This window comes from Nanorana parkeri, unplaced genomic scaffold, assembly GCF_000935625.1.
Source record: "Nanorana parkeri isolate BGI_ZX_2015 unplaced genomic scaffold, ASM93562v1 scaffold969, whole genome shotgun sequence".
Classification (NCBI taxonomy): domain Eukaryota; kingdom Metazoa; phylum Chordata; class Amphibia; order Anura; family Dicroglossidae; genus Nanorana; species Nanorana parkeri.
The window spans coordinates 20662-34639 of NW_017307237.1; the positions used below are offsets into that span (position 1 = coordinate 20662).

The 13978-nt window shown below is 35.2% G+C and overlaps 2 protein-coding genes and 1 pseudogene across 2 annotated transcripts in view; all 3 read left to right on the plus strand.

Annotated features, from left to right (window-relative positions):
- LOC108795466 (protocadherin alpha-C2-like) overlaps positions 1 to 13978 on the plus strand; it is a 254355-nt gene that overhangs the window by 3686 nt on the left and 236691 nt on the right. The gene's annotated exons all lie outside the window — the stretch shown is intronic.
- LOC108795435 lies at positions 4012 to 9282 on the plus strand (annotated as a pseudogene).
- Positions 9279 to 11657, plus strand: LOC108795436 (protocadherin alpha-8-like). The gene has a single exon (XM_018566682.1). It carries the CDS (start codon positions 9279 to 9281, stop codon positions 11655 to 11657), a length of 2379 nt encoding a protein of 792 aa, XP_018422184.1.

Here is a 13978-nt window from a genome sequence, read left to right on the forward strand (position 1 = left end):
TATATATATACATACATATATGTTTGTGTGTGTGTAAGGGAAAATAGAGGTACTTATCATCTAAGCTAAACTCCAGGGAAAATACCAATGGCTACTTCCACATTGCAATAATTTAATGCTGTTTGACTTACCCTACCCCTTTTTCTCTTCATTTCAACACTTTTGGTTTATGGGTGGGCCCTTAGTGTTGCCACTCTCCAAAAACCAAAGTTGTCCAAAGTTGTATGTGATGATATCCATGTGTGACCAATAGATGGTGCACTGAAGAGAAGCAGTCTCAGGGGAGTGGTCACATTTAGAAGAAGAGCATGCAGCAGTAAGGGATAAGGTAAGTAAAAGTACTTTATAAGGTATCCTAGTCAAAAACATGGGGTCAGTTGCCTAGAGTGCATCATTTTTTTTAACTGTGATAATTACTTTACTGCCTGACTGAATTAATATACATAGGTCTTGTACAGGTGTTGAATCATTCCTTCATATGAAATGAAATATTGCACATGTTTATTATTTATTTTCCACCTTCAATCATAAATCTTTAATCTCCAGCTGGAATTACTTCATTTTCTGTCCTATGCAGACAACTCAAAGATCCTAAAAATTAATAGCACTTTTTTAAAGAAATAAAAGTTCATGTTATAATTCATGAGAACTGAATTTTATATAGAGAATACCTAAAAAACTAAAATAATATAGACTAAGAATAATTGACCACTTCCCATCCGGCCATTGTAACTAAACAGTTGGATGGTGGCTTCTTGAGTGCAGGTAGGCATTTCAAAACGTCCTTTCCCCCCGCTTCTGTGAGAAACTAACAGCGATGGCTGTTTACATACAAGCATTTGGATGGCTTAAAACCACCCGATCGCTTGTATGTTGCCTGCAAGCTGTCATTTCTCCATGGTTTGTTGCATATGGGACTGTGTAGCCACAGACTGGTCAGGGTGCCCATGCTGACCCGTGTCCACCACCAACAGCACCTACAATGGGTGCAAGAGCATCAGAACTGGACTGTACAGCAATGGAAGCAAAAGGCTGGTCTGATGAATCTTTTACATCATGTGGATGGCTGGGTGCGTGTGTGTTGCGTGTGTGTTGCTTAACTGGGGAGGAAATTGCACCAGCATGCACCATGGAAAGAAGGCAAGTCAGCGGTGGAAGTGAGATGCTTTGGACATTGTTCTGATGGGAAACCTTTGGTCTTGCCATTCATGTGATGTTACTTTAACACGTACCTCCTACCTAAACATTGTTGCTGGCCAAGTACACTCCTTCATGAAAGCAGTATTCCCTGATGACCTGTATCAGCAGGATAATGTGACCTCCTACACTGCAAACATGGTTCAAGAATGGTTTGAGAAACACAACAGGGGGTATGAGGTGTTGACTTGGCCTCTAAATTCCCCAGACCTCAATCCAATGGAGCATCTGTGAGATGTGCTGGAAAAACAAGCCCAATCCATTGAGGCTATGCAACTTAGAGGACTTAAAGGATCTGCTACTGGCAGCTTGGTGCCAAATACCACATCCTATCTTCAGAGGTCTTGTGGAGTCCATACCTCAACAAGTCAGGGATGTTATGATGGAAAAAGGGGGACTTACTCAATATTAGGTGGGTGGTCAAAATGTTATGGCTGATTCATGTACTTTCCCACTGATTAGAGCCGGCATAGGACACTGCAGCTGTACATGTACTCCTGTGATCCTAAAGAGAAGTCAAAAAAAGTTTGACTTTACTTTTTTTATCTGTTTTTGTCTGACATTCAGCTTTTAGTTTGATATCAGTAATTCACATTTATGGTTGGACGTGTGCATATTTTCAGATAATTGCAAAATTTTGTAACTGAGAATAATTTTCAAGGCAAAAAAGGTAGACAAAAAATGATCAAAATCAGATTACACCATCTAATCTCATTGCTCATGAAGGAGCATTAGTATTTATTGACCTTATGTAAGTATAGTTCAGTCAACTTAATTACACATGCAAACAATGAGATCCATGGTGGAAATACCCTTTGCAAAAAAGATTGGCAACTCGATTGTGTCTGAATGTCTTATTACCCACTGCCTAATGTCCATTGGTACCTTTAGTCTTAAATAGCCGGGTTTAGAAAGGTGGTCTTTGAAGTCAATCCCAATATAATAGCAACATTTTCCATTGTGTACACATTTTGGAAAGCTTAAATTCATACTTATTAACCAGTTGAAGTCCGCGGTGTTACACCCCCTTCCCAAAACTTTTTTTATTTATATATTTGTTTTACACTTATTGTTATTGTTATTACATAGGGGGATAACAATCCCCCTATATAATAGCAAAGGCACACTGACAGGTCCTCTTTATGGAGACATTAGGGTTCTCCAGGACCCCTAATGTCACCTGTGGACCCCAAAAGAAGCTGATGATGCAGATATCTGCTTCCTCAGCTTCTTCTCTCTGGCTATAGCATCCGGATGACTGACAGGTGAATGCGGAAGTGATGTAATACACATCACTTCTGCATTCACAGCACGGAGGGAGGTCAGCAAGGAGGAAGATGCTGACCTCCCTCCCATCTTACCTCCTGACACCCTCCCGAGCCGGTCCCAGGCCGCAGATGGGGCAGCGGATCCCGGGATTGAAGGTGAGGGGTCAGAAGTGGGGGGGGCGCCGGCAGCACTAGAGGGGGGGAGGGGCACGCAGCCAGCACATATACACGATCGGCAGGCTATAGAGCTGGTAACGGCTTTTTACATTGGACGGGTTTTTTCTGCCCGTGCGCGCTAGGGGGCGCACACGAACAGAAAAAATTGCCGTCTGGAGACGGCAACTCGCCAGTGCGACTGTGCCGTCCGTCCGTTTTTTTGCAACGGGCGGACGGCAACTGGTTAAAGATATTACCACATGTAATGCTATTTTATGCTTTGAGAAGCAATTCCACTTTTGTTGAGAAAAAAAATCAGTCCTCTCTGGGTAATCAGTGTACATTGCAAGGATGTTAACAAACGTTGTTGCAGTTTCCTACCTGTTTCTGTTTTAAAGAAAAAGCTCTTTGTTGCAGCATGTCCTTTCCAAACCGATCCCTGAATGGGAATGTTTAGGTTTGTTATAACGAGCTGGTGGGCTTACTGTGTTATAACAGGGAAAGTTGCAGTGTCTGAATCCCTTTAGTAGTAATTCGCCCTCAGGGAGTATCTAACCAAATTGAAATTCCAAACATACTATTATAGGAAATTGTACTTGTATTTTAGTGCAGACTTCTGGGAAAATCAGTCAGCCAATCACAGAAGCCAAAAGTGACATTTCTGGGTGTGTTCTGTACACAGTTGGCTGCCAGGTCGCCATATTGCATTTATTTAAAAAAAATGTTTTAAAACATTACAGCAGCCACAGTTTTAAATGGGAAGGTCATTTTTAATAACATTAAATTACAAAATTGCTTTTGCAACAATTCTATAGGCTTTATAAAATGTTTAAAGATTTTTTTATTTTTTATATTTTTAAAGTGGCGTTACCCTTTAATGTATTCGTTGAGTAACACAATATTTGCATATATTGTACACATTTGCCTACTAAAAGCCTTGTTGCATTAGATAATAACCTAAAATAAACTGAATAAAAGACTTGCTTGAACTGATACTGCATTTTTCACAACCTACTTTTATAATATCTAAACACATTTTTAACTTAAAATTAAAACAATTGTAACATTTCATACGCACAGAACATCGTAATAAACAATATAATACACAAAACACATTTTAGGTGAGTAAAAGATGATTATTGTTTTTCGAAGACAAGCCTACATTTTTTAGATGCAATATAAAAATCAGGCAGTAGATGTCACTCTACACCAACGAATTGCAGTAGGTTAAATACAACATGCTGTGTGTTACCATTGTTGCCAGCTGAACAGCTTGTTGTAAGGGTTTTGACCATGATAGATATTATTCCTCATGCTGTGGATATTCTCTCAAAGTGAATGCCTTATTTACTTAAAGAATTACCATCTTCATCATCAGTGAATTCAAGACATGGTCACGGAAAAGGATTTACAAGCAAAATGCAGGCTTCTTCATTTGTTGCTGCTACAAATGTCTTTGGATGTGGTTCTGAGTCAGCTGTATTATAGCATCCAAGAGGAATCTAAACATGGCACCTTTGTTGGAAGAATTTCACAGGACCTGGGAATGGACATAGGTGAGATCAATTCCAGAATGTTACATGTTCTTTCTAGAGATAAGAGGGAATATTTCCAGGTGAATCTGCAGAATGGAATTTTATTTGTTAAAGAGACAATAGATAGAGAGCTGCAGTGCCAAAATACACCATCCTGTATCATTCCTCTGCAGGTTTTTGTAGATAAGCCTGTGCAGATATATCGTGTAGATGTTGAAATTGAAGATATTAATGATAATAATCCAACATTTGCTTCCAGCATGAATAATTTAGTGATATCAGAGCTGATTCCTGCAGGATCACGCTTTCCACTGAAAGTTGCTGTTGATCCAGATCTTGGAACAAATTCAATTACTAATTATGAACTCAGTCCAAGTGATTATTTTACATTAGATTTTCAAAAATACATGAACCAGATCAGATCACTAGAACTTGTACTTAGAAAATCTCTAGACAGAGAAAAACAATCTGTTCACAATTTAACACTCACAGCCTATGATGGGGGCAATCCTAGACTCAGTGGTACAACTGAAGTAATAGTTAATGTTGAAGATCTTAATGATAACGCCCCTTCATTTGATAAGCCATTTTACCAATGTAGTGTAACTGAAAATGCTCCAAAAGAAAGCTTAGTCTTTAAGCTGAATGCTACAGATTTGGACCAAGGAAAGAATGGAAAAATATTGTATGAATTTGGGGACATGGTAACAGAAGAAGTGACAAATGTTTTTAGTCTTGATAAACATACAGGTGAAATCAGAGTGAAAGGTGAAATTGATTTTGAAAAGACTAACATGTTTGAAATTCATGTTAATGCAGTTGACAATGGGGATAACCCTTTGGTTGGACATTGTAAAGTTCTAGTGACTGTTGTGGATGTCAATGACAATGCTCCCGAGATGACAATTACATTATTATCAGTTCATGTTCCAGAGGACTCTCCACAAGGGACAACGGTTGCAATCATCAGTGTACATGACAAAGACTCAGGATTGAATGGAAAGGCTCACTGTTACATATCTGAACATATACCATTTCAAGTAAATCCGTCATTTATGGGGGATTTCTCCGTGACAGTAAATGGACCATTAGATCGAGAACTAGAAGATAAATATGAAGTTACAATAACTGCACGAGATGAAGGTTCTCCAGCTCTATCAGTTTCAAAAAGTATAAGAATTACAATAAGTGATGTAAATGACAATGCACCCCGGTTTATTCAACCTAGCGACACAATTTTCATCAAGGAAAACAATGCACCCGGGTCTTATATTTACATGGCTTCAGCATATGATCCAGATATTGGTCAGAATTCTTTCATTACATATTCAATTACAGACAGTAACATTGAAGGAATTCCAATCACCGCCTACATCTCCATCAATCCAGAGAATGGGAAGGTCTTCGCTTTAGTGTCATTTGATCATGAACAAGTCAAATATTTCCAGTGCCACATAAGAGCCACTGATGCTGGCCTACTTCCACTCAGCTCTAACCAAACATTAAATATTTTTATTGAAGATATAAATGACAATGCTCCAATGTTTTTCCCCCTCTATTCTACAGCTACCTTTAGGACTCCAAAATCTGCTCAAGCTGGATATTTAGTAGCTAAAATCAAAGCGGTGGATCTAGATTCAGGCTACAATGCTTTACTGTCTTATCAATTTAGAGATTCACCAGGATATGATCCATTTATTATTGCTCAACAAACAGGCGAAATAATTTTAAAACGTTCATTTGTAGAGTCCGATAATGATGAATATAGATTACTAGTGGTTGCTAAGGATCATGGTAACCCAGTCATGACAGCGCTCACACAAGTAATTCTCTCTTTGGTGGAATCAGAAGAAGTCATTTTAGATAATGATGACTTACATATCAACAATGATGAATTTTCTACCACAAATATTTATTTAGTTGTTGCAATCTGCATAATCTCAAGTATATTTCTCATCACATTAATTGCCTTCACTTTTTTAAGGTGGCAAAAATACAGAGATGAGGTAAATGATTTGAAAGAAAGTTACAAGATTTGTTCCAATACTGGAGGTAGTTGGATGTACTCCCAACATACTCAGTACAGAGTATGTTCAAACTCACACCAAGCTCCGAATGACATGATTATTTTCACTCCAAATAGTTTTCGGGCCCCAAACAATGAAGAGAATGTGAACCAGCAAAGTGCTCTAATATATTCCTCAAGCAAGGTATGGTCACTTGCATACATTCCATTGTAGATATACATATAATGCACTAATTAACCATGTAAGTAAATAGAGACTACAGTTGTGTTTGGTATTTTTAGAGTTTTTTGTGAAAAGAATTAACAGTACAAAACATATTTAAACATCGTATGTCTCATCCTGCCCTCCTATAAGTGCATATCAGATCACCTATTTATGAGTGAGTGGTATATAAGCTTTCACATGGGTTCTGATGGAAAAACATGAGATGTAAAGACATTTTTGTAAGTTGCACAGACCTCCAGTGAGCAAAGTTTTTTTTTTTTAAGAATCTTGTAACTCCTATAACTCTAACTCTAACTCTTCAAAGAAGGCATTAGAGTGTAGGGATTTTGAAGGCTTACTAGTTCATGGGGTTGATTCCCAGAAATCCTCAATCTTAAGACAAAGCCAGAATGTGTAAAATACCTCCCTATTTGGAAAAAAAATATCACTGGAATTTTAATGAAAATGGTTACTGAGGCATAAACTAATTGAGAAATTTAAATTAAAGGGAAATTACAATGGATTGGATTTAAACTTGTGTGTTTTATATCTTTATTACAATGTTATAGAATTGTTTTTATAAGCCAACATTAAATACAGGATGCATCCACAACCTTGATCACAATGGGGTTGATTTAGTGAAGACAAATAGACTGTTCACTTTGCAAGGGCATTTTCCCTTAGCTTAGTGAATGAGGCGAATCTGCCGATTTCTATCATCCAATCATGTGCAAGGAAAAAGTACTGGGTTATGTTTTATTTTCCTTGCACGTGATTGGGTATGCTTTATAAAGTGAATTTTTACCACATTTACTAAGCTAACTGAAAATTCACTTGCAAAGTGCAAATACCATTGCAACGTGAACAGCCTATTTGCCTTTAGTAAATCGTCTTCTAAAAATAAAGCACAATAGATTTTTTTTCCTTTTAGATTCTATCTGGTGATTTAAAATTTGGAAGCAGAAGTCTGGAAAGGCAGAAGGAGGCGGCTCACAGGCTTTTTGCCAGTAGTACCTTATTGTTTAAATAGGTGTGTACATTTCTTGCACATATTATAGGTATCATTTGGGCCATTTGGTAGTAGATGCCTTTTCTTCTACTTTAAACCCCTCACTATCATGTGACATGGGAAAGTGCTGTGATACACTACTCTTAAGGGAAATTTGTTCCTTATTTTTATGGTGCTCACCAAAGCATGTTCTTAGTGGTCTAATAGTCCTGCCCACAAACAGAAGACTGCATGGAAAGATGAGGCAATATATCACAAAAGAGGTTCCTGTCAGAGATAAAAATGTTGGAATACTGGAAAGTTGGTTCAAACCTTTTTTCCTAAGAATACTAGGGACAATAACATTCTTCATATTCCTAGTTTTTTTGGAATATGAATCTGGGCTTCCTGGGAAGGGTCATTAAGCAGTATAACCCAACAGTTTTTTCATATTTGCCTGTATATACTGTATGTGTAGACATGTGGACTATCAAGTATTATGTTTTAATGATTTATTTATATAATTCATACTTGTTAGACCTCTGTGGGCCTTGATTTACATATATGTACTCTGCCTTCCTAAAAGTTAGGACGTATGGAATTTTATTTCTTTAAAAAAAATCTGTTCAACACATAACTGTATTTGGGCATACTGTGACTTCTTGACATTCACAAACACAAGACTATTCAGAAACACTTTTCATAGAATACACAAGGTGCGTAACATAACTCAAAAAAAATAGTAAAGTATGTCACCAGCACATCATGGTTAAACCTTCAAGAGGTGATCATTTTATTAATGCACACACATCTTTCCAAATAGCAATATTTCAGGCCACTCAGGGTCCCTTCATCAGACATGCCTGATGAAGGGACCCTGAGTGGCCCTGGAATTTTGCTATGTGACAAGATGTGTTTGTATCAATAAAATGATCACCGCTTGAAGATTTAACCATAGTGTGCTTGTGATGTACTTTACTACTTTAAACTGAAGCGGCTCCATCCACAGTCACTACAGCACCCACCGCAATGGACATACCAGTAAGGACTGTTGTAGTACTCTCCTGCATAACTCAAACAAACACACTGTAGAATACTTGATTTGAAAGTAGACAACAGAAACTTACATTTCACTTGCATTTACACATGGTTTGTAAATTTAAATACAGTAATAACATTCAGATAAGCATCCCTGAATGTAGAATGGGATGTTATTTAGTGCAATAATTCATTTAGTTGTATCTGGATTTAAAGTATAATTAGGAGTAATGCAACAGTATGTATAATGTATTGTTTTGGGGGTTCCTGTTACTTGCAATAAATTTGCACTAGAAGTTGTAATAACTGCAAAGAAAGTAGATATTAGATCCTAGCATTTAGAATTTATTATGGTTACATTTATTTTTTAGTTTGCAACATTCCATGGGTTTCTTCTGTCCATTTCTTTTTAAACATAGTGTGCTGTGTGGATGACTAAATATTTTTGTGAGACCCATCCCTTTGCTTTTGTTTCATATTTTAGAACACATTTTTGTGTATTGGCTGTGTATTATTTCAAAGGTATTATGAACATGTGTTATAATCTACTTCCCAAAATGCTTTATCCATTACATTAACAAATGCATGCTATAGTTACTATTTATGAAAGAGCATTTAGTCCATAAAAAAGAACTATAGTTAATTTTTTGATCTGTAACCTTGAAAATCAGCACTAGATGTCACTGTGTACCAACATATAGTATCAAAATGAAAGGCAATTCATTTCTCTGTTGTTGCCAGCTCAATATCTTGCTGTAAGAATCAGCCATGATAGAATTTTTTTCCTGTAGCATGGATTTTCAGTCAGTGTGAATGCCTTCTTTCCTGTAAAGGATATCAACTTTATCATCAGTGATTTTAGGAAATGATCAAAACAAACCTGGATTATCAAGCAGAAAAAAGGTTGGCCATTTTCTTATTGCTACAAATGTCTTGGGATGTGGTCCTGAGTCAGCTGCATTATATCATCCCTGAGGAATCCCAACACGGCACATTTGTTGGAAGAATTGCACAGGATCTGGGACTGGACTTAGGTGAGATTAATTCCAGAATGTTACATATTTCCTCTAGAAAAGAGAAAGAATATTTCCAGGTTAATCTTCAAAATGGAATTTTGTTTGTTAAAGAGGCAATAGACAGGGAATTATTGTGTCCAAATACACCTTTTTGTATAATATCTCTGCAGGTCATTGTAGATAAACCTGTGCAAATGTATCATGTAGATGTTGAAATAGAAGATATAAATGACAATGGTCCAATTTTCTCCTCCAAAGAATACAACTTTCTGATATCAGAGCTCAGACCTGCAGGATCTTCTTTTCCATTAAAGAGAGCTGCAGATCCAGATCTTGGAACAAATTCTATTACAAACTATGAGCTCAGTGCCAATGACTGTTTTACATTGGATTTTCAAAAACACATGAACCAGATCAGATCTTTAGAGCTTGTACTAAAGAAATCTTTAGACAGAGAAAAGCAGTCTGTTCACAATCTAACGCTTATAGCTTATGATGGAGGAAAGCCAAGATTAAGTGGTACAACCAAAGTAATCATTACTGTTGAAGATGTAAATGATAATGCTCCTACTTTCAATCAGCCATTTTATCAAAGCAGTGTAACAGAACATGCTGGAAAGGGATTTTTGGTGTTTACTTTAAATGCTACAGATTTGGATCAAGGAAAAAATGGAGAAATATTTTATGAATTTAGCAGCATGGGAATGGAGGAAATTAGTAGAATTTTCAGTGTAGATAAAAACACAGGAGACATTACAGTAAAAGGTGAGGTTGACTTTGAAGAAGCAAATATGTATGAAATTCAAATTGATGCTATTGATAATGGGGAACACCCAATGGTTGGTCACTGCAAAGTTCTAGTGACTGTTATAGATGTTAATGACAATCCTCCAGAGATGGCAGTGAAATCATTATTGGTTCCAGTACCAGAGGATTCTCCTCAAGGGACAACAGTTGCTATCATTAATATACATGATAGGGATTCAGGGACCAATGGAAAAGTAAACTGCTTTATTTCTGATCACACTCCTTTCAAAATTAATCAAGCCATTTTGGGAGTTTTTGCTGTGACTGTGAATGGGGCCTTGGATCGTGAAAGAAGAGATGAATACGAAGTTGTCCTAACTGCTAAAGATGAAGGTTCTCCTTCATTGTCAGTTTCAAAAATTCTTAAAATTACAATAAGTGATGCGAATGACAATGCCCCCCATTTTCTGCAGCCAGCTGACACAATTTTCATCAAAGAAAACAATCCACCAGGCACTCTTTTCTATACAGCAGTTGCCTCAGACCTGGATGTAGGACAGAACTCTTTTCTCACATACTCAATTGTTGACAGTACTATTAACAGCATCCCCATATCATCCTACATCTCCATTAATCCAGAAAATGGAAAGTTATTTGCTTTAGTCTCATTTGATCATGAACAAGTCAAATATTTTCAGTGTTTCATTAAAGCAATTGATGCTGGTTTACCTCCCCTCAGTTCAAACCTTACATTAAATATTTTCATTGAAGATATAAATGATAATGCTCCTATCTTCTCTCCACTTTATTCTGAATTGACAATTAAAACTCCAAAGTCAGCACAATCTGGACATCTGGTAGCTAAAGTGAAAGCAGTAGATCACGACTCTGGGTATAATGCATTGATATCATATTATTTGAAAGAGCTTACTGGAAAAACAACATTTATCATATCTCAACAAACTGGAGAAATAAGCTTAAAACGTGCATTAACAGAGTTTGACAGTGATGAATACAGATTTCACATTGTGGCCCAGGATCATGGAGAGCCAGTTATGACAGCTATGACACAAATCTTTATTTCTTTGGTGGAATCCGGAGAGGTGGCTCACTTTGACAATCGTGAGTCCAAAGATAGTTTTGAAGAATTTTCTGATACAAATGTTTACCTAGTTATTGCTATTTGCATAATCTCAAGTGTTTTCCTTATCACTCTAATTGCATTTACTGTGATAAGATGGCAAAAATACAGGGATGAAGTCAATGAACTGAAGAAAAATTACAAGATCTGTTCCAATACTGGAGGTAGTTGGGTATATTCACAGCAAACGCAGTACAGGGTATGTTCAAATTCTCTCAAAGACAGGAATGACTTAATAGTGTTTACTCCAAATTCCTCTCACACTCCAACTAATGAAGAACAAGCAAATCAACAAGGGGCTGTACTTACTTCCTCATATAAGGTAAGGCATAACATATAAGAAAAACATATTACCACAGCATAGAAAGAAGAAAGCATACATTATGTAGTAAAGTATAAAGCTTGTCATAGTATTAAATAGCAAAATGAGACAACTGCAACTTTGCATACATAACAATGAAAAGCAGCAAACATATTTTAATGATGATTGTATATTTAATGCACTGGTGTTAATATGATATAAACACATGATTTATCTGTAATAATTATTAATCATATTACTGTTATTAAATTAATTGTTATTTTTCATATCTCTAAAAAAGGTGTATTATTCATCCAAATGCAAATATTAATAGTAATAACCATAATACTAATTATTATTTGTATTCTTTTTTAAAGTCTATCAACAACAGTTGTGTATAAAAAGTACACAAATTAAAATCATTGCTAGCCACTTACTAAATCACCTTACATTAATTTGGTATAAATTAATGACCAAACATAGTATAATACTATGCCTTCATCCGCTGTTGTCTATAGCAAGCCTTCATTTTTAATATATTCTATTTAATACAAATGTTTTCTGGTTAAAGATTAGAAGCAGAATTTTTTTTATACATGCAATGTATTTTACAACTAACTATTGATGCATTCTTCTGAATGCTAAACACATAATTAGGATCCATTGATCACATATTAAACTCACTGTAATCACTGTAATCATAAATGTATTCATTCAACTCAGTTATAAGCTTGTACTATACTATAACATTTTAAACTTGGTATTCATTACTATTCTTTCACAATCTGTTTTAACCATGCAACAGCTGACTACTTTTACCAAACTAGAAAAGTACATTGGAGAATGAAGTTGTGTTTTATATATAAACATGATGTTCTAAATGAAACATACAATGTGAAATGTAAATCAAAATGTATTTATTAATAATGACGTCAGCATTCAACTGTAGAAATTACTATCTGATTCCTGAGATTTTGAAATATCTACATATTTTGATGGAGTTTGACGTGTTGATGCTTTTGGATTTTAACATACTGTATGTTAGCTAGTCCATAAGACATGCATATCAGATTCATATTACCAGTCAAATAAAAGCATGCATTATACGTCAATGGTTTCATAAGGTTAATTTTTTTCTCACTTGTTTGATAGAAGAAGATATTTTCTTCTTTTTAATAGTGCACTAAATATTTATTTTTACTTTTTTAAATATCAGTACTAATTTGCACATCAATCTTTAAAATGGTGTATTTAAAAACAATTCGGTAAAAGCAGCTAAATTTCTGCTGGCAAGATTGGCACTGTGTGTTATTTTAGCTCAACTTATATTGCTCAAGGTATTTGCATCTGTCTAAAATTAATAACTATAATGTTTTAACGTAAATGTGTCACATACAAAACAAGGCCGCCATTTTGGAGAGCAGACTTTTAGAATTTGCATCTATCTAATTAATTTTGCCTTTGCTAAATAATTAACTGTGCAAAATCAGTGGTTTTGAAAACTTTCCATTAAGTCTCTGACTCTCTCAGAAAGTGTAGCGACACTAACAGCCATTGTGCATGGGCAGAATTCAGAAGAATATTACTTTAATTTTATTAATATTTTTTATAATACTCCTATAGCATGTAGTACTCCATAAATATTAATTCTATTAAATGTTCAGTAATAAAATATATTCCTGAAAAAGAGGCCATAGAGTAATGGAGTAATTGTTATTTAACCAATGTTCACATCAACCACGTTTAAATAAATTCTTTTAATATTTTCTGTAAATACAAATTCTGTAAGGTAATTATACACAGGTTTATTTAGCTGCTTACAAATGACTACTGTACTTGCTCACCTCTGAAATTCTCCTCTGAATTATAGCTATTTAGTTAGCCATTTAGTTGTATATTTCAAAAGAAAAAGAAAATGTATTGCAAAAACCAACTATTTCATGTTTGTCTTTATTGTATTGAATTGTATTGGACTGCACATGAAAAGGTTTAATTGACAATCCATGTTACTAAGATAAGCTATTATTATAAATCAGCATTTGGAAATGTTTGTTTAAAAAAAATTAACAAAAAAATAAATAAAGTGGGAAGCGGAAATTAAAATGCAAAAAAGTCACTATCACAATTTGAAATTCTTGTATTTGAAACCATTGTTTATTTATATCCAGTTACCTAAAAACAAATATTAAAATCATAGAATCTCCACACAAATGTAAAACGCTTTATTCAAATCCCATCAGTGTTTAATTCAATAGTACATTAATACAGTCCTTGATTCAAATATTAATTTCAATCAAGAATATATTCCAAAAGGCATGTTCAATATTAGTATCAATTGTTTAAGTATATAAAACATATAT

Coding starts and splice junctions, on each gene's coding strand:
- LOC108795436 (XM_018566682.1), top strand. CDS start 9,279: ATGATCAAAACAAACCTGGATTATCAAGCAGAAAAAAGGTTGGCCATT.